Source organism: Dipodomys merriami, unplaced genomic scaffold (assembly GCF_024711535.1).
Source record: "Dipodomys merriami isolate MVZ:Mamm:240054 unplaced genomic scaffold, mDipMer1.0.p SCAF_155, whole genome shotgun sequence".
NCBI classification, from domain to species: Eukaryota; Metazoa; Chordata; class Mammalia; order Rodentia; family Heteromyidae; genus Dipodomys; species Dipodomys merriami.
Window position 1 is genome coordinate 2,017,805 of NW_027202882.1, and position 20,966 is coordinate 2,038,770.

At 45.8% G+C, this 20,966-nt stretch overlaps 1 protein-coding gene across 2 annotated transcripts; it reads right to left on the reverse strand.

Moving 5' to 3' along the window:
- Positions 1-444: 444 nt before the first annotated feature.
- On the reverse strand, positions 445-13,261 carry LOC138827381 (endogenous retrovirus group K member 6 Env polyprotein-like). Of its 2 annotated transcripts, XM_070022906.1 has the most exons (4): positions 13,180-13,261; positions 12,541-12,670; positions 6,041-6,106; positions 445-1,656 (listed from the first exon to the last, which is right to left on the reverse strand). In XM_070022906.1, exons 2-4 carry the CDS (start codon positions 12,582-12,584, stop codon positions 522-524), a joined length of 1,245 nt encoding a protein of 414 aa, XP_069879007.1. In that variant the 5' UTR covers positions 12,585-12,670; positions 13,180-13,261; the 3' UTR covers positions 445-521. The 2 variants fall into 2 exon arrangements, with proteins under 2 accessions (XP_069879007.1, XP_069879008.1); XM_070022907.1 differs by lacking the exons at positions 6,041-6,106; positions 12,541-12,670; positions 13,180-13,261 and adding an exon at positions 5,040-5,300.
- Between the last annotated feature and the right edge of the window lie 7,705 nt (positions 13,262-20,966).

Here is a 20,966-nt window from a genome sequence, read left to right on the forward strand (position 1 = left end):
AACAAGGGAAGTTTTATTAAAAACAAAGTGCAGTAAAAACAAGACAAGATCAACTGATAGAAAGTAAAACAAATTCTGTAGACATAGCAAAGCAATCCTGGGCACCTAGTGTTTTTCATGAAAGCCAGTTCCTTATGCGTGCCTTTAAGTGAGCACAGGGGTCAAGATGACCATAGAGCTTTACTGTGGACTCCCAACATCTCCCCCATCTTTGTTTGAAGAAGCGAACCCACCTGTCTTAGGCTGGGTGGATCACCTTGTCTGCCTTACCCGTCATCGGGAACTTTTTCAGAGCAAAGCTGAAGGCCCTGTCTTAGGTTGGTCAGACTGGCACCCCCTCTTACCCGACTCTGGCTACAGTTTCTCTCTGGGAATTCATTTATATAGAGCTTGATCTTATGTAGCCGTATGGCTAAACTCATAAGAGAGTTTTGCAGTGCACGTATAAGGAAGGCATAGAAAAACTATCAGCAAAAGCATTCCCACGCCAAGCAATGACATTAGCAATCCTTTAACATAAGTCAGGGAAGTGATATAGAGTTGAAATTGTTTAAACAGTTTTTTTTAGCAGTTTTTGCCACTTTAGCGTCCAGAGGTAGGGCTTGTGTAGTACTATGAGCAAGCTGATTAAGATAATGGACAGTTTGTGCATTTTGTGTTAGTGCCACAGCAGCTGCCGCTGAAGAGGCAGCTAACAAAATAAAAGCCAAAACATCAGCTACAAGTAGCCCAACAAATCGATGAGGGCGCATTAGTTTTTTCAATTGTCTTAACACCTGAATGCCAGAATCTTTATACCAAGTTTTAGAAATATTTACAGGAAGCATAACAACAGATGGTTGTCTAACAATAAGTATGGATTCAGTTATGCCGCTATACAAGCAATTAGTAAAAGAACAATTAGAACAGGTGACATTAAAATAATTAGCTCCTATAGAGATATTGAATGGTCTATACATAATGACATGGGGTGGTGATACACAACTCATAATATTTTTTGAAAGGGATGAATTGGGCCAGGTTATGTTGTTGAGTGCAGCCACTAGCATCCAAACATGATGTTGAGGATGCCCATTCATCCACCACAGTCCAAAATTGTACTTATTAGTAAGATTAGCTCCAAACCAGTCCATTAATTGAAATTTAGTTCCAGAAATATTGGTAACAAATGGCTTCACATGCCTGCACCTTATTGGATGAGGCTTTCCTGTAGATACTATTATTTGTGAAGAATTAATGCAATGGGGTATCATATAGGATGGAGTAAAATTTGCATGAACTGGGTAACCAGTTGGTAAAGATGTCATCTGTATATTGTACATTTGATTTTTGTCTGGGATCCAAATTTTATGAGTCATGGATAGCATTATAATACAGCCTGGAATGGAGCCTTTAGAGCTGGTGGTAAAGTAGAATGGAGTTCCAATGTCTGAAGCTGAGGTATCTGCCATCTTGGTGTGCTGGATGAAGTGATCAAGTGCTGTACTGTATACTGATCTATTGACGTGAATGAGAACTTCAATTCCCTCCCAAGTTGTAGGGCGCACAATCGGGGGATCTGGCACGTAAGCCCAATGTGTCAGGGTTTGTGTCATCAGAATGAGCCTCCACAATCCTAACGCAATGCTCAGGCAACCAGAGGGATTCATTTTCTTCCTGCGAAAAAACACAAACATGTCCTCAACCCCATGTTAAAACTGGATCGAGCCCATGCCAATCACCTGTTAAAGGATCCTTCCACTTAACTCGGCCAAAAGCTCTTTGCTCTCTTTTTTTCCCAAAGTCACTGTACTGTGGAAAGTCCATTACAATCTAAACTTAAAAATTTAGTACAAATAAAGCATGAAAAGAATATTAACAGGAGAGAAGGGGTATAATTCCCCCCTTTTAATTCAAAAATTTGGTGTTTTAACAGCCCATTGGCTTGTTTAACAATTTCTTGCTCTTGAGGAATATAGGGAATATCTGTAGAGTGAAAAATCTGGTAAGATTTACAAAAAGTTTGAAAAGCTTGTCCGACATATCTCGGACCATTATCAGTTTTAATATGTTTAGGAAGTCCCATAAAGGCAAAGCAGTGTAGGGAATGAGCAATACCATGTTTGTTAGTCTCCCGGCAAGAGGAGTAGCCATAATAAAATTAGAGTAGTTATATGGTAACATGGACAAAATGAAGCCATCCAAAAGATGGAATCAGGCAGGAGTTTAGTCTACTTTTTCCATGGTGGAGGAGGTCAGGGTAACTATGTCGATTTCCTCCCCGTGACTGTAAGGCTGTAGCAACCACAGCAACAGCAGGGTCTTTCAGTGTCTCCAAGGGACTGTCACACCTCGTGCTAGGCTGTATATTTCTACACAGACTGGTTAAGGATACAAGTAATACCTAGGCTTGGCAGGCTGTGGCCCCACTAGTTTTTAAGACTATTTAGATAATAGCCCAGGACAAATTATCAAAATGACAAGCTTTTTAACTAGATAGTTCTTTTAATAAGGCTGATTTTCTAGGCAGATGTAGAGGGCTCAGGCCTGTACTACTATTTTCCATGCGTTTTTCTTCTGTCTATTTTGCCACATTTTTTTTATGACTCTGGTCCCTTATTCTAAAAAGGGGATGATGGGTGAAGATTCATCTTCTGTAACTTCTTCAAGCAGACTCAGGGGTGTTGATCCTACTTAGCCAGGATCCTATAACCTTAGTCTATTTTAGAAAGAGGTTACAAGGGTTAGATATCATTAAGAACAATATTTTAACTTTTGACAAATGCACAGACTTTTTCTCCAGCTACAGCAATGTAGCTTGTTTAGCACTCTGGTTTGTAAAAGCATCTTTTTTTTTTTTTTTTTTTTTTTTTTTTTTTGTCGGTCGTGGGGCCTGAACTCTGGGCCTGGGCACTGTCCCTCAGCTCTTCAGCTCAAGGCTAGTGCTCTACCACTTGAGCCACAGCGCCACTTCCGGCTTTTTTCTTTTTGCTTATGTGGTGCTGAGGAATCGAACCCAGGGCCTTGAGCATGCAAGGCAAGCGCTCTACCACTGAGCCACCTTCCCAGCCCTGTAAAAGCATCTTTAGGAATGTGACCCCTAGTGACCCTAACAATGCCTAAGTCACCCGTGCAGATGTAAATAGACAGATGTTAATAGAAACACACTCTCAAGTTTACAAACGATTTTCTTGAACAGATAAATTTCTTGTAGCTGGTGTTAGCTCAAAAGTTACTGTCAATTAGGGCTTTTGAAACATACAGGGGCTGGGATTTAAACCATCTCACACATTTTATAACTTCACTTTTTAGTACTATCACAGATCACTAATGTTTCTGTCCCTACAAGGTAGACAGTCATGGACATTAGGCATGCTTACAAACTATCTTCCCATGACATTCTGGCTCTGACCAATTTTTGAAGGGCCACACACAAATGACTCTAGGATCTGACATTTTTGCCATCCGAGCAGTGGCTTACTGCCTCTGGATACTCCTCCATAGCTCTTGTCTCACGAATGTCTTCTCTACACTGGGATAAATGCCTCATCTGCATTTCCCTTAGCTGGTTGCTGGACTTGAACTCGGGGCATGAGTGCTATCCCTCAGCTTTACAGCTCAAGGCTCGTGCTCTGTCACTTTGAATCCCAAAGCAATTATTTTGGTAATCCTAATTTTTCCACTTTGAGGCAAATGTTAACAACAATTTTACTTTTAAACTTTATATCCAGAAATCCATTCCTAATTTTTAAGCCTCCTATTAATCTCTTTTATTATTTTATATTTTTGTTTTTAGTTACATTTTTAAAAAATCCTTTAAAATCTTGAGGCCAATTGTCACTCATTGTCTCTTGGATGTTTGTTTTAAAACAGATACACATTAAAACTTTTAAACTCACATGACAATTTTTCCTTAATGCAAGAATTACAATCACCATTACTGTACCAAGAAGGTAAACTTAACACCTTTATGACATTTAAAAACATATCCTAATTGTAGAACATCATTGAAAGCAAGTCACATTATACAAATACATTTTAACCCTCTTTTTAAGTCCAAGGGGCAGTTTTAGCAATACTAATCAGATCATCGCATCACTAATTGTTTTTTACCATCATGTTTCTAGTATTTACCTGTAGAGAAAAAGGACAGAACAAAGTGGGCCACTTGGCCCCTCCTGTGGAATGGGCACACACCTAATCTCACTCTTTAGGGTATGATGAACTGCGTTTGTGCCAACTTGTCCCCTTTCACCATGCGTGGACTCCTCCCATGGCCTGTCCCACCATGTATGACCAGCTGAACTGAACTATGGCCTGTTTACCCCTTACTCCTAAAGCTAGGTCTTTTGTTGGCTTTTACATTTTTTCCTTTTCTTATCTCTTGGTTTTTTGAATGAAAATACATACTTTTAGACAGACAGGACAGTAATGTCTTTGACAGTGTTAAACTTTTACATTTAAACTTTTAATATTTATTCCCAAATTTTAGCCAAGAGAACTAAATTCCAAACAGCTAATGCATTTTGTTAAGCCAGATAACTTGATTACAGTGTAAACAGCCTTATGCATTTTAAAATACCAGATTTTTTAATTTTTTAAGTTAAAGAATCCTTAAAAGGTCATTTAAAACAATGTGAAAATTCTTTAAAATTTTTGGTAATGTCCAAACCTCATAACCTTTTGAATTTTAAACTTAAACTCACCCAATTGTTACAGCATGCTGTAATTCTTATCTTAAACATGTTCACAAACACACACAAAACACACACAGATCTTAAAGCGCACAAAAATCAATCAGTTGTATGAACATTTAAAACTGGTACCAATTCTAAAACAGAACTAGACAAGACAACAACAAAAGGCTGAGTTGGGGACTAATGGGCCCCCAGTTCATCCCTACCTCAGAAAACATAGAACAGAAAACACACCGAAGTAAACAAGACAAACAGTGGCCACAAAGACAAAATCAGGTCTCAGTGAATGGGGCGACATCTCACCACCACTCACAAGTGGGACTCAAATCCACTTACCAGGGGATTCCAACCCCCTCTACTCACCTCCGGAGGATTTTTCTTTTAGATTCCTGCAAACATTGACCCAGGGGCCTTCCAAGGTAGAGGAAAATTGCCAGTCATGTTGCAGAAAGGGAAAGAAGTCCCTAGTGGCCGTCCCCTCAGACTGACAGGTTCTCCCCCATATTCAGACCCCCTGGGTCAAGGCTGGAGGCTAAAGTCTTGCTGGTGTCACTTGTAGGTGGTCAGTGGCATTTTCATCCGGCTGTGAATTCTCCCTGCTGGCCCTTTTAAGTTATTGTTAGATCCTCCAGGTTTTTCACCCCCACCAACCCCCGACTTCTTGATCCAGAGAGGGTGAAGGAGGTGGCTGTGAAGCATAGAAAAGGGGGTCAGTTTAAAGTATAAGTAAAAAAGAAGGAGCTAGAGAGAAACAGATATTGAGCGAGTGTTAGCCAGTCTCCTCTAGGCTCTCACATCAGGATGAATCTGAGAGAAGAAACATTCCAAGAATTCCAGAATACATACACACAAACATTGAGACAAAACACATTTACAGCGTGTGCATTGTAGACTGTCAGACAGAAAGTGTTGGACTACAGATGGGCCCAAATGTCCGCACTAGTGGATAGTTTACCATGATGGGGATCTGGGGGACGGCTCCCATTGGCCCAGTTGCCTGTCTTATAGTGCGTCCGCCAATACCACTTGCCAACCCCAATACAGAACCTGCAGGCTACACAGATACCAGACAATTACAAAGCAGCAATGTTTTAACTTACAGGGCATTTGCATCATAGTGTCCCTGAATGTTTTTTGTTTTTTGCTAAGTTTCTAAACTAATGGTTCCTTCCTCCAGGAACCAGGGGTATACTTCCTCAACAAAGTAAAAGAAACATTCTAACTGACTGTCTAACTTTCACTGCTTGAGCATGAAACATACCCTTGAGAGCCTGCACATATAACATGTGGCTGTTACCTTGCCCCATAATTTCTTACTCCCGACTATACTCTCTCCCGCTCTCTATTTCTGGATGTCCTCTTACCTTAGCTGGGTCCTCTGCCATGATCCCAGGTTTTCAGTTCCCTGTTCAGGTGCCACTTGCTGGAGCCTGCCGGCAACAAAAGGGAATCCTGAATTAGTTGGCGAGGATGCAGAAAAATAAAGACATAAGACAAAGGATGGGGTCGGGAGGTCTGCAGCTCAAGACTGCGCACCATTTATTTTTAACTTTTCTTAATATATACTATCAGAAGTCAAGAGGTAACATAAGGTTACAATAGTCCAGAAAAACAAGGAAAATTTCAGTAAAAATAGAGTGCAGTAAAAACAAGACAAGGTCAACTGGTAGAAAGTAAAACAAACTCTGCAGACATAGCAAAGCAATCCTGGGCACCTGGTGTTTTTTAAGTAAACCAGTTCCTTGTACTTGCCTTCAAGTGAGCACCAGGGTCAAGATGAACTTTAAACTTTACTGTTGGCTCCCAACACCTCTCTACTACTTTTTCTCTTTCTTTCTCTACTTTTCTCATCTTCGTCTTCATCCTCCTTCTTCTTCAACCCCCTCTTTCTCCTCATTCCCACCCCAGCCACCATGATAACCAGCCCTGTGTGCACCATGTGATCCATAGACTCACCCCAACCCCAGAGATCAGCAGACACAGTCAGACCTGGATCCAGGCCTCTGAGACCAGAGCTAGAAGTGTTCCTTTGCCCTCATTCCTACACGGAGACCAGAGATGTGGGCTTGGAGCTGGGGAGAAGATACTGTTGAAACTGAATTCCCCATGAGGTGCTCAGAGACTCAGAGTCTGTACCGCTTCCTGAGAGATGGAAGGAGGCTCAGGTCTTTGAAGAAAAAGTTATCTCAGAAGTGCCGCGTTCAGGCAGAAAAGCCTGGGCCTGTGTTATATAATTTGAGAAATAAAGCACACCAAGCCTGGTTCCTGATGGACATACCTGTCATCCTAGCTGCTCGAGGGGCTGGTTCAAAGCCAGCCCAGACAGAAAAGTCTTTGAGAATCTGTCTCTCAAATTACCAGCAACAATTCAGACTGGAGGTATGGCTCAGATGATAGATCGCCAGCTGTGAGCAAGAAAGCCAAGCAAGATTCTTTGTATGCTTCTTTTCATCTCTAGAGTGAATACAAGGCCCTGAGTTCGAGGGAGGGAGGGATGAAGAGGAGGGCGAGAAAAAGGGAGGCCTTGGGTTCAAACAAAAAATGCAATTTGAATTTCTGTTTAATTCAGTTTTTCCCTTTCCACAGCCACCCCTTCATCCTCTCCCTTCCCCTGCCCGCCCTTGCTGCCCACTCTCTTGTTGGTGAAGAGAGGGAGATCTATCCTCATGTCTTTATTTCTTTGTTCCAAAGCCTGGTAGTGATGTGGAGACTCCACATACCCAGGGAGCCCTCCCCCATCTCCTACCTACCCTTTAGCCCTCAGACCTCCCCTCCCTTAATCAAAGTAGCTTCAGGAGTCACACCCAACTCACATCTCCCCAAAGCCAGCCCAGTGAGCCTGCCACCCCACTCCCACCCCAACTCACACCTGAACTCAGACTACCTTTGGGGTCCACGGGCATCTGGGCATCAGAAAATTAGCTGTAATTGCTCTGTACTTAGCAACTTCATCTTCCCGGCGCTCAGCTGGAGCATCGTGTCTGCGATTTCACTCTTAATGAAGAGGCCTTACAGTCTGACTTCAGAGACTAACTTTTAAAGCTCCTCCTGTGTATGAAAATGAAGGATGTCTTACTTGCTCCACCATGCAGTAAATCACAGAGGCCTGGCAGAGAACTGAGACTGTATTTCACAAAATGTGAAGGGAAGAGCCTGGCACAGGGAAGGTAGAAAGGGTGGCAGAGTTGAAGGCGAGACTCAAAGCTCCGGTGAATCCTGGGCTGCTGGGGAGGTCAAAGTAAAGAAGATCATAGATCACAGCCAGCAAAGCAAAAAAGCTCCATCTGGTTGAGCAAGCAGGGCATGGCGGCTCACACCTGTCATCCCAGCTCTGCAGACAGCATCAGTAGGACTACAGTCGAGGCTGACCAGGACAAGAATGTGAGGCTCTATCTAAAAAGTAACTAAAGCAAAATGAGCTGAGGGCTCTGGTTTGCATCTGCCTTCCAAAAGTGCATGTGTTGCAGGCTGACTCCCATGGGCCTGTGTCCATGGCCCTTCAAGGTGGGGACGTTGAGAAGTGACAAGTGTCCCATGGTGTCATGAGGGTAGGCTATCGATGGTGGCATTTGTGGCTTTATCACAACAGGAAGAAACTGGCACCATGGCACGAGCCTGTATCCCTAGCTACTTCAGAAGAGGAATTCAGAAGGTTGTAGTACGAGGTCAGCCCAGACATGTTAGTTTGTGAGACCCCATTTCAACCAGTAGCTTGGAGTGGTGGCCTGCCCCTGACATGCGGACACAGTGGAAGCACAATGGCTAGGAGTAGTGGCACGCTTGTGCCATCCCCAGAGGTATGAGACAGAGCAAATAGTAGGACCACAGACCACTCCAGTGCAGGCATGAACAAGACCCCACCTCGAAAATAACCAACCAGCGAGGGGCAGTAATTAAACAACACAGTATATCTAATATGTCTACTAGTTTTCCTTCCTCTTCTTTCAGAGTCTTTTTGATGGTGCTGAAGTTTGAACCGAGGCTTTTTGCTTGCTTCTTGCTGACTGACCAGTGCTCTACCATTTGAGCCATGCCTCCAGCCCAGATGTTTCTTGATTACATTGGAGATGGAGCCTCATGTGCCTGGTCTGGCTTTGAGCCGAAATCTTCCAGATCTCAGCCTCCTGTGTACCTAGAATTATAGTTACGAGCTTCTTGCCCCTGGCTTTTTCTAGATTTTTGAGTAAAGCTCTGTTCTCTTGACCCTAAGGTCATATTCTTCCCCATCTTTTATTCTTCTGTCTCTTCCATCTTTTCCCAAAGCATCAGGAAAAAAGTAGAAGAAAAAGAACAAAGCTTTGGGGCTGGGAATGTGGCTTAATGATAGAGTGCTTTCCTAGCATGCATGAAGTCCTGGGTTTGATTCTTCAGTACCACATAAACAGAAAAAGCCAAAAGTGGTGCTGTGGCTCAAGTGGTATAAAGCTAACCTTAAGCAAAAGAAGCTCAGGGATAGTGTCCAGACCATGAGTTCAAGCCCCAAGACTGGCAAAAAGTAAAGAAAAGAAATTTCCTGCCCAGGCTGGCTTCACACTGCGATCTTCAGATCGCAGCCTTCTGAGTCACTTGGTTTACAGGTGTAAGCCACCAGCACTCAGTAAAAACACTTTAAATATAAACTAACAGACAAGTCGAGTTGTAGATTTACAGCAATGATATTACTAAGCAGCCACAGGTCCCTTGCAGGAACACCAGATGGGCAGGAACCACAGAGCCCAGCACAGCTCTCTCCCACATGGCCTGTGTGGGAGCAGTTCCACTGGTACAAGAGGATGCCCTCCACTCTCACTTGCCAGGGGAACCTGAGCCTGAGGCCCTGGGGGTAGCCAGGGACTCCACATGGAGAGAGAAGGAAAAGGGCAGGTCTGTGCTAATCAAGTGTCCCATCACATCGTGTAAGACCATGTCAAACATGTAACCAGTTATTTTCTCTTGGTTTACCATCAAGTGACCACCAACTCATGCCTCATCTCATGGGGGGGGGTGCTCAGGAGCAACTGGACAGGTGGTCTGCCTTGTTCCCGTCCAATGCCACTCTGTGATTCCCCAAATGACCCCCTTGGCAAGGTGCAAGGTGTGTCTGATGAGTTCTTGTGTTCCAGTTCATAACCACAACTCTGTCATCGCCAAGAGTTCCCACTACAGAAAGGACCAGCAGCCCTGGGCCTGGGTCATGAGGCTGCAAGGTCCTCCACACTAAAACTCCCCAAACAATCACATGTCTGCTTTCTTGTAAATTCCCTCTTGTCCAGTCCTGAGAGCCTCAACGACAAGCACGCATCCCAAGCTTCTATTTCCAAAGGGGAGCTGGGAGTGGAAGTCAGTCCACAGTGAGCAACAAGCACCCGGCATAAACCAGCCCTCAGCCGGTGAATATGCCAACAGCCCAGTGGGCTTCTCTACCCAGGCCCAGGTGTGCCACGGTGACTCTGGCCCCATGCCTCTTGTCCCCAGAAGGTGGTGCTCAGATCATCCATAAAGGCAGTGCCTACCTGAACCTCCAAGATCTGAGCTAGTCAGCTGGGAGTCCAGGACAAACTTGCTCTCAAAAGATTCAGTTGGAAGTAATCACATAAGCCAAGTAGTGAAAGAACAAGGCCTGGGATGAGGAAGGTAAGGAAAAGAAAAGGAGGAAGAAAGGGAGGAGAAGTAGGAAGAAAGAGGAAGGGTAGTTGAAGAAAGAAAGGGAAGAAGAGAAGAAGGAGGAGAAAGCAGGAGGAAGAAAAGAGATGTGAAGAGGGGAGAGGAGAAGAGGAGAAGGAGGAGGAGGAGGTGGAGGAAGAGGAGGAGGAGGAGGAGCAGGAGGAGGAAGAGGAGGAGGAGGAGGAGGAGGAACCTTAACAAGCACACTATAAGATAGAGGACAAATGTAGATCTGAGCCAATCTTCCCATGTCTTGATGTTTCAGCCAGTGACCAGAATTTTTGTGAATGTCCCCCAAGCCTCTAAGTGTGAGGAGAGCCACAATTATGCCATGTCCCCTCATCCAGCCATGTAGCCCTGGGTGCTCTCTTTCTCAGAAACCTTGTGACACACTACACACATTGGCAGATCTGTAGAGCACACCATCTCCACCCTGTCCCCAACCGTCACAGCCTAGAGATCATAGCAAGTCCAATGTGACGCTTCTGCTAGCTCCAGAGTGCCCCCTCTCGGGCCTGCTCTGAGCCCCCTCCTCTCCTCCACCTCGCCCCTCCCCATACAGCCTCAGGTCCTTGAGCTTGCTCTCACAGACAGTGTGGGTCTGCTTTCCAATGCTGTGACAAGATCTAAGGAATTGAACTCGAAGGAAGAAAGGTTTCTTTGGGCTTGTCTCCATCTGTGGTTGGCTGGAGCTATAGCTTTGAGCTGAGGTAGGCAGCACATGTGGCAGCAGAAACACAAGGTGGAGAAAGGAGAGGGGAATGGGCTGGGAAAAGTTACTCCATTCAAGGTCACATCCCCCACCCTGTGGAGGCATTAATCCATAGATGAAGGTAGCAACCTTGGAATCCAATCCCCTCTCAAGGCCCCACCTCCTGATAGCTCACTCAGCTATGAGGTCATCAGTGGATGAGCCCGTTGCTAGAGCCAGAACCCCATGATCCAATCACCACTCAAGGTCCCGCCTCCTGACAGCCCATTCAGCTATGATATCATCAATGGATGCCCAATGGTGGAGCCAGATACTTCCTGAGGAGATCCAATCACCTCTCAAGGCCCCGCCTCCTGACAGCCCACTCAGCTATGAGGTCATCAGTGGATGAGCCCATTGGTAGAGGCAGAGCCCTCAGGATCCAGTCACTTCTCACTATGGCCACCAGCTGGGGAGCAAGCCTTCAACTCAGGAGCTTTTGGGGATATTTCAAGTACAAACCATACCAGAGGGCATCATTGTTCAAGTACCCCAAAATCCTCCACCCCACCTGGGACCCTCCTACAGTGGGGCACCCTAAATGGAACACAGTGTGCCACTGTGGATAGCTGAACACAGGATCCAGGACTCCCTTACTGGAATGTTACATTTGCATAAAAACAGTCTGAGGCCTTATTATGGTTGTTGACAATCATTGTGTTTGTCTAATTGAGCTTGTAAGAACCAAGAGGTTCCCCCAAATCCTGACCAGCTGCTCTGATGGATTTTAAAGCAGGAGCTCTTCTTGATATTCAATATAAAGAGACCATATTTCCTCTCCAGGGAGACACTAATGACAGAGAAATGTGATTTCCTGCTGCAAACTTACCAATCCTACTCCACCTCCACCAAGCCATGTGTTAAACCCTTGGTCCCAACAGTGCTCTTTCCCCTTCACCACAGTAACTACTTGCAGAAAACATCGTCCTCCATCCAGCTGTTTATATTTTTGCAATATCAATTTGTGATACTGATTGATATTCAGCTTTGGGTAAGGAGAAAGCACAGAGAACCCCTAGGATAGGAGTGTGGCTCTGTCACAAGTCAGCTCTGTGTTTTCTGCCAGTCACTTGACCTTGACTTGGACCTTCCCTCTCAATGAGAGAGGTTCCTCATCTGTAGACTAGAGATAACAAAAGCACACATTGTGGCTGTGAAATTCAAGGGCAAAGTGCATATAAACTATTTGGCATGGGTGTCATACATCTGGTGGGTGCTCAGCTGACCATTTGGTCCAATTACTTGGTGGTAATTGAAAAGGTGGTCCAATTACTTGGTGGTAATTGAAAAGGGGAAAGGGGACATTATTTCAAAGTATTGAGATCCGTGGCCTGAACCAGGCCCCTCTATCTTGCTTCTCCTCTGACCCTCATTTCCCACTCCGCTAATGCAAGGTAACAGCAACAATATTCTGGAAGTATTGAGTGACTTCTATGACAACCAAATAAAATGTCCAACCATAAAACATACCTTCTTCGGTGGGTTACTTTTATGGCTCCCCACTCAGAGTTCATCTCCTCTGTGTCCTGTACCTTCTATCATAGGTAATGGTGAAATAATTCTTCTCTCGGCTTCATCTCCATGTCCCACCAGTCTGTAACTGAGGAAAAAAGAGTTGCCACATGATGAGAATCAATCTGACTCCATTTTCGGTTCTAGATGATGAATATAAATGATTGGAAAATTAAAAAACCATTAGGCTATTAAAAATAACTTCCAAGAACCATCTCTCAATAAATTATTTTCAGTCTTAAAAAACACACCTGCAAAGAATATAAATGGTAATGCCAAACATCTGAGAAGTCAGTAATCAGATATAATGGTCAATTTCTCTGATATTATTGTCTAATTAAGCAATTTGGCTTTCGTGGAGATTGTATGGAATTGAGTCAGTATAGTCTAAAAGGGATGTAGAACCGATTTCTTTTGAGCTAAAGACAAAAAAAAGTATATTAAAACTTTAGTACAAGGAAGAATAGGTTACAATTTATGTTTTCTGCTCAATTGGCTGCTTTTCCAAAGCATAATTCAAGAGTTAAAAAGAAGCCTGACAGATGAACTGTGAGGGGAGCGGGACTCCATGTAGAGACCCCGACCCTGGGTAGGTACCAGTGCTCTGCATGGAGGACAGGTCTTGAAGCCAATCTCAAGCAGATACCAAAGGGGCCTGACATTCATTCAGAAGTATGGCTGTAACCAGGAGAGGAAAATTGAGACAGACTTCAGTCAGCACCGTGAGCCTCAGAGTGATATAACAGAAATGATTTTAAATAACAGCACTTCCGTTGTCACTTTTCTTTCTTGGATACTTCTCCTTTTGCACCAATGGATTTGTTGCTGCTTCTGCTGCTGCTGTGGAGACAAATACAGGAGACAGAAGTTATTTAAAAGGTACAGAATTTCATCTTAGCTCATGGTTTTGATCCAAGGTTTACCAGTTCGACAACTCTGGGCCTGCACTGAGGCAGAGCATCATGGCAGCACATGAGAACCTGTGCAGGGGGAAGCTGCTCACCTTATGGCCTGGGAGCAGAGAAAGAAAAGGAGGAGGAGCAGGAGGAGGAAGGGGAAAGGGCAGGGAAACAATGAGAGCAATGAAAGCTTTCTCCATCGGCTGGTGGCCCAGGGAGGAGGAGGGAAGAGAAGAAAGGAAACATGTGGTTTAATCCCATTTTGGGTCAGCCATGCTGCTGGCCCCAGGCCAATGAGTTTTACGTCTGACCACATTGAGACAGGTAGAAAGAGGGAGATGAAGAGCTCCAATGGAGACACCACTTGGTGGCTCTCATTTGTGTCAGCTTACAGCAAAATGACTGGGTCCCCCACATGCATAGCCAGAAACTGCAACACTCCCTCTGGCTGGAAAGGACAGTGGGACCACTGGGCCAAGTACAGTTCCCTGCATCCAGGACCTTTAAGGCAGCCTGGAGTGTCCTTCCATGAGGTGTTGGAATGTCTGAGCTAGCTAGCTAGCTGTGTGAGCCTGCAGGAAGGTTACAGCCAGCACCGACAGGTGCTCACTGCTCACTGGCCATTCTGGGGCACCAGCTACACTGGCTTATCCTTGGCCCCATGAAACAAAGACACATGCACTCACCTATTTACACATGAGCAAAGACAGGTACAGAAAGATTCCATATCTGCCTAAGGCTGCAACAACTGGATTTGAACCTGGCTGGATGCCACAAGGAGTGCCTCCTGATAAAGCCACACCTGCTGAAGTTATACCACTGAGGCCCTACCCCTTGCTGAAGCCACACCCCAGCTGAAGCCACACCTCCTGCTGAAGCCACACTCCTAGCTGAAGCCACACCTCCTGCCGAAGCCATACCTACAGCTGAGACCACACCCCCTGCTGAAGCCACACCCCCAGGTGAATCCATACCTCCTGCTGAGGCTATACCTACAGCTGAGGCCACACCTCCTGTTGAAGCCACACCTTCTGCTGAAGCCACACTTCTACTAATGCCACATTATCCACTGAAGCCACGCCTCTAACAAAGGCCATGCCTTTAGCTCATCTTCAAGCCACCCTAGAACTATGTTGCACAACAGTAAGGTTTGTAGAGGAAAGTACAGCAGTTTCTAAAAGTCTTCCACTTTTTATCCAAACTCACAGTGATCTGCGAAAATGAATTACATGATAATTGGGCAGTATGGGTTTTCTGACTGGTAATTGTTGTAATTAATTCAGCCTCGGTGAAATGCAAGGAGTTAAAAAAATGCCTGTATGAGGGAAACACTCATCTTAATACAAAGTACTTAACCAAATATGACGTCTTCTAATAAATCCTCCTTATGCGTTGCCAGCTGCATACGCAGCTGTCAGCAGAGCAAGAGCACTGCAAAATTGCTTTACATCTCTCTCTAATTTCCTCTTGGTATGGACAGCTCATTTGGCGATAACCCTTCCCTCTGGGCTTGGAGGCAGTATTTCCCAAGAGGGCTCCATGCAAGGCCCAGGGCCACATGCTGCCTCATCGAAGGTTCTAGAAACATCCACTCTGACAGTAGTTTGGGGAGATCTGCCAGGAGAAACACTGTGCTGGTGTTGGGCAGCCACTGGGTTCAAACCTCTGCTCAGTCGCCCAGGACTGATACTCATTCTGCCAAGGAGGCTCCTGACTTTCAGACATAACCACACAGCCCTCTCCCAGGACCACTGCTGGGATTTAGATTTGCTGTTCCAATGCTATTATCAGGGTCTGAACCAAAGACACCCCCAGAGGCTCATGGGACAAAGGCCTGGTTCTGTACGATAGGATTTTGAGAGCTGACTTAGTCATAAGCTCTCATATTTATCCCTGGGTAACACTCATGATTGGACACTGGAACTGAAGCCCTGTTGGAGGAGGGCACAGTCACTGTGGAGTATCCTCCCAGCGTGGGTCTTTTTCCCAGAAACAACTTGTCTGCCTCTACTTCTTGGCAGCCAGGCAGTGCGCAGCTCAGCTTGGCCCCAGAAATGAGATAGTAGAGCTTGCCACCAGCGTCCAATTACAGCCACCCCCTGCTTAGCTGCTTTTTGTCCAAAATTTGATCACAATTGGTGAAAACCCAAAGCCACGATAATCTGCTCAGATATACGGCTAAAACAAAAGGCAAAAAACTTTGTGTATTATTATTATTTTTTTAGCATTTCCTTTCCTCCTGAAGACCACTGTTGGCATTTGAATGGGTGAATGAACTGGTCTTGTTGGCCACACAATCATTGACAAGATGGAAACTTCACCCTATAGAAAAAGTCATGAAAGCAGACAGCACTGGGCATTTGGCACAAGTAGCCTAGCGAGCTCAAAGACCTGAGTTCAAATCCCAGGCCAAAGAAGAAAGGAAGGAGTGAAAGGGAGAGATAGAAAATTTGGTTTTATCACCTCTTTTGCCTTTTCTGTCCATAAATCCGCATTTAGATGACAAAGGTGTCTAGAAACCTTGAATCCAGAAAATCCACCTTTCTGAGAAGAAATCCCCCTGGATTTGGGAGGAGTGCATGAGGCAGTGGTGAGGTACAGGAGTACCGGGTGCTGAGCTCCTGGGCAGGTCAGCGTTCCTGGTCACAACAGGAGATACACCTGCTCTGTCCACCCCAGTGCTAAGGTTGGTGTCTGCAACCTCACTGACTCTTGACAGAGACTCTGGAGGGTGGGGACAAAGGCCGGTCTTCCATGGCAGGGGAGAGGCTAGGACAAGGGAGAGACCTCTCCAGAGGACCCAGCCCAGTACCAGTGAAAAGTGTACATGGCCAGCAAAGGGCCCATCAAAAGGGAGCCGGGATTCCTGAGGCTACACGGCCTGGTCCCTAGTCCCCTTGGCCAGAGTTACCTGAAGAAGCAGAGCCCCTCACCAGTGTGGGATAGGATGGTGAACTGCAGTGACCCCTAGTCCCCAGTGCAAACACAGGACAGTGACCTACAGTGACCCCTAGGCCTCTTGGTGCCCGGAAGCCTTGGCAGGAGGCCAGTCTAGCTCTACTAACTGCACATGAGCAGTCACAGCAAACTTGGGAATGCGCAGTTGCACACCAGGGGCGTAAGTTTCTACCTGTCGATCAAGCTTCCTATCAGTTCACACTCAGTGAGGGACGGTTCACCTGATCCCTACCTGAAAAATCTCAGCCAGGCCCGCGTTCCCTGCAGCCGACTCACTGTCTCTATAATAACCTCTTGAATGTGTTTTTCTCCATCATTTTCCTCACTGCACATAGCAAAGCAGAGCAAGTATGCTAGCCCAAGTCTGTTCTCTCTTTAGAAAGCCAGGAATTCCTTCCTGGGAGCCTCAGGAAGGACCCATCCTCACAACAGCTGCCTCTCATCTCCAGACAAACTAGGAGCACACCACAAACCTCACCCTCCTGCCACCAAGTCAGCAGCTGAGGACTCACCAGATCTGAGCTGGGAGCTCCCTGGCAAGCAGGGAGAGTGGATCAGCGTATTCTTCCCCAGCTGTCTAACTTCCAGCTGACTACAGTTCCCCCACACACACTGGAGTTGTGCGAACACAGCCTGCCTCTGCAGTTGTGGCACACAACAGCACCCAGTGGGCACCAGCTGTCTCCACGGCTTGTGCCAGCCTGGCTGGGGCAGAGAGAATGTGTTTGCCTTCTCTGCCTCCTCCCCCCACCCCGTACCTGGCTACAAGTCACCTCTGTTTCTGATCAAAGATGTTCCAAATTACAGCCTGTCATATCTACAGCACATTAAAAACAAGCTCCTCTCTCTTCCGTATCTATACATTCTCATTCCAATTGTTCGAGAGAGAATGTGCTGGAGTTGCTTCTGCTTCTCTGCATTTGAACATCATCTCTTTTCTCCACATTCCCAAAGGCAGGGTCCTTGGTTAGCATGCTGGTTACCTCTCTCTCCCTGTCTGCACCTACATGATCTAATCTGCCTGGGGCAGGCCGGTTGTTTGGCAATCAAACTTGGTGATCTAACAATTGGAAAGACAGATTAATTAAAGAAGAAAGGATTTTTCTTTCCTCCTTTCTCGCCTTTCAAAGGCTTTTTGAATAAGAATCAACAGAAATCAAAATAAAGGAGTGAGAATACCTCCCCGCCCCTGTCCACCCCCAAGTCCATCCCAGCCCCCCCACAAGAGTGTGCTCTTGACATTCATCTGCTTAGCTTCCATCTGACATCAAAAGTCAGCCCTCAGCCCTGGGGAATCAGAGGGACAGGAAGAACTTTGAATGGGATATTTATAAATTCCTCTGATAACAGCACAAAAGAGAAGCCGGACAGCTTTATTGATTTAAACATTAAAATTACATGTGCTTTTTTCTTCATTTTCCCAGAGGTGATAATGTTTCTTATTTTTAATGTAGATTGAAATCTCAGAGACTTTCCACAAGCTCCTTGTGGTGATTACGAAAGATTAGTGATAACACGTCTAATTAGTGTAGAGAGACATAAAAATCAATGGCAGCAGTGTGGAGTTAAATTGATGGACTCAGAGTGTCCAAGCCAAGATGGGCCTGCAGGCTGGGCTTTGCCAGGCCCCAGGCATGCTCCTATCCCCAGGCATTGTGGAGGCCTTCCAGGCTCCCAACAGTCCTTCTACTGCTTGCTGGAAATGCAAGGAAGAACAGAGCCCCGTTCATTGCCAGAAAAACACAAGCCATGCCAGCAAGTGTCCCATGCTCAGAACCACGTGCTAGAGAGACCCAGGTGGTCACCAAGGTCCTCCAGGGGCTGATCCCCCCCACCTTGACCCAGAGGTCAGGAGAGCTAGGGGGATAGAAGAGGCCCAGGGCCTTCTCTGAGAGTGGGGATAGATGTGGACTTGAAAGGCTTGCTCCAAGACAGCTGTGCTCCAACTGTGCCACTTGTGGAAATGGCTGAACCACAAGGGCTATGACACCACTCATGGGGACAGAGCTCTGGCTGGTCCTCAGATGCTCCCCATGGTATCCCTGGGACTTTGGGCCTGCCCAGCCTGAGAGGTGGACGTAAGGTCAACAGCGCCACCGTGTGTCTGTAAAGAGCAACATCAGATTCTGACCAGATCAACATGGTGGTTTTTCAGTGTAAGAGAGATAGGAACTTCAAGAGAGGGATCCTAACTTCCTGAAGGAAAATGTGTTTTAATCAATTGCTTAGGGGAAATGAGAAATAAACTCAAGAATCTGGGTGGTGGTATTTCACACCTGTAATCCTAGCCACTCAGAAGGCTCACATCTGAGGATCGAGGTTCAAATCCAGCCAGGGCAAGAAAGTCCTTGAGACACTTATCTCAAGTGAATCTCCAGAAAACTGCAAGTGGTGCTATGGCACAAGTGGTAGAGTACTCATCTTGAGCTGAAGAGCTAAGGGGCAGTCAAGGCCCATAACTGACAAGAGAGAAAGAGAGAAGAAGGAAGGAAGGAAGGAAGGAAGGAAGGAAGGAAGGAAGGAAGGAAGGAAGGAAGGAAGGAAGGAAGAAAGGAAGGAAGGAAGGAAGAGAGGAAGGAAGGAAGGAAGGAAGGAAGGGAGGGAGGGAGGGAGGGAAGGAGGGAGGAAGGAAGGAATTCAACAGAGCTATACCAATAAAACAAATAACTCATAACTGCCATGTGTGCCATTTACCCCTGCTGGCCTCACACTGAAGATCCTCCTGTCTCTACCTTCTGAGTAGCTGAGACTACAGCTATATGTCACCACACCTAGCCCAGAACCTGCGTGTTTGTAAGAGCTTTAAGAAGATAACAAGGAAGAAGTGCGATTTGTACTGTGAGCTCTTCACTACATCGTCCTGTATAATCTGTGCCTAAAGAACAGAGCAATGCAGTGAAGATGGCTGCTGGGTGCTTGTACCTCACACCTGGCATCCCAGCTACTCAGGAGGCTAAGTTCTGAGGACCTTGGTTCAAAGCCAGCCCAGGCACTTATCTCCAATTAGCTGTGGCTCAAGTGGTAGAGCACTTGCCTCGGGCAGAGACAGGACCTAGGCTCTGAGTTCACTTTTCTTATTTCCAACCAAAAAGTTTAAAATGTCTGAAGAAAGCTGAGTGAGAAAGAAAGCGTTTGACTCTGCAGCCAATCCGACTGAAGTGCATCCTGTGTCTCTGCTGACAGGGAGAGAACGATGGCAAACCCAGTCAGTCCTCTGCCTTCTATCTTCTGTTCCCTTCTTTAAGTGGGGGCGCTTCCTAACCTCCGGCACTTCTCCTGAACAAGGATGTGTACTTTTCAGGCTCTGAAGCTTGCCTGCCTGCCTGAATGTGTCCCTGGGAACTGAGCCACAAAAGACACTAGAGGAGCAAATGTTCCTGCCTGTGGCAGGTGGGAACACAGGGACAGGGAGCGCTCTTCTCTGTTGTGTTTTAAAACACAAGAAGTTTGCCATCTTTCAGGACCAGATGCTAATGTGGTTCATGGCCGAGGTTGGCCTGAGCAACCAAGATCTTGGCCGGTTTCAGGATGAGGCTACAAACCAGCATCAGGAGAAAACAGGGCATGGTGTCAGTTTTTAAACAGGCCAGAGGATAAATCTCTTGTGTGTTGTTTTTTTTTTTTTATGAAATTGAATATCTTTTAAAAGCATACGCAGGGCTTACCATGGTGACTGACTCAACTGTTATTCCAGCTACTTGGGAAGTGGGAACAAGACGATCAAATTTCAAGACAAACCAGGACAGAAGAGTCTGAGTCCCCCATCTTGACCAGTGGCTGACTGTGGTGGTGCAAATATGTGTAATCCCAGCCAAAGATGAAGCACAATGGCTAGGCATGGTGGTACACACTAGGCATCCCGAGCAACACAGGCAATACGTGCAGGAGGACAACTCAGGCCAGGCCAAGCCAGGCATAAAGTGAGACCCTACCCGGAAAATAACCAGTGCACAAAGGAGCTGGAGGCCACTGGCTTAAGTGGAAGAACACCACGTGTAGCAAGTGTGAGGCACTGTGAGACACTGAGTTCAAACCCCAGTGCTGGCACACACACACACACACACACACACACACACACACACACACACACACACACACACACACACACACACACACACACACACCCCTACACCTCAAGAATAAGTTCTGGTGTAATTTTGGAATGGAAAGAAAAATAAAAAGGGGGAAAATTCCTAGCCGTTGACTTCAATTTTTCTACAAATTGGTCAAAAAGAATTGCAATTACTGCATATATAGGAACAAATCTTTCCTTTTAATACAGACCCGACCCCCACTGCAGATGCACAATAAAATCTATGTGGAGGCAAAAAAAGCCATCCATTTACATCGCTGTAAATCTCCTGTTTGAGTATTTTTTCCTAAAGGAGACAGGAAGGGAAGGCTCAAGAAAATAAAATTTATTTAGAGATTAATGTGGGTCCAGAGATTTGACATTGTTCATGCTCCACAACATTTGTTCCAGCTAACATCAGTGAACTCAAGTTTCCCCATGCATTTTAGGCTGGC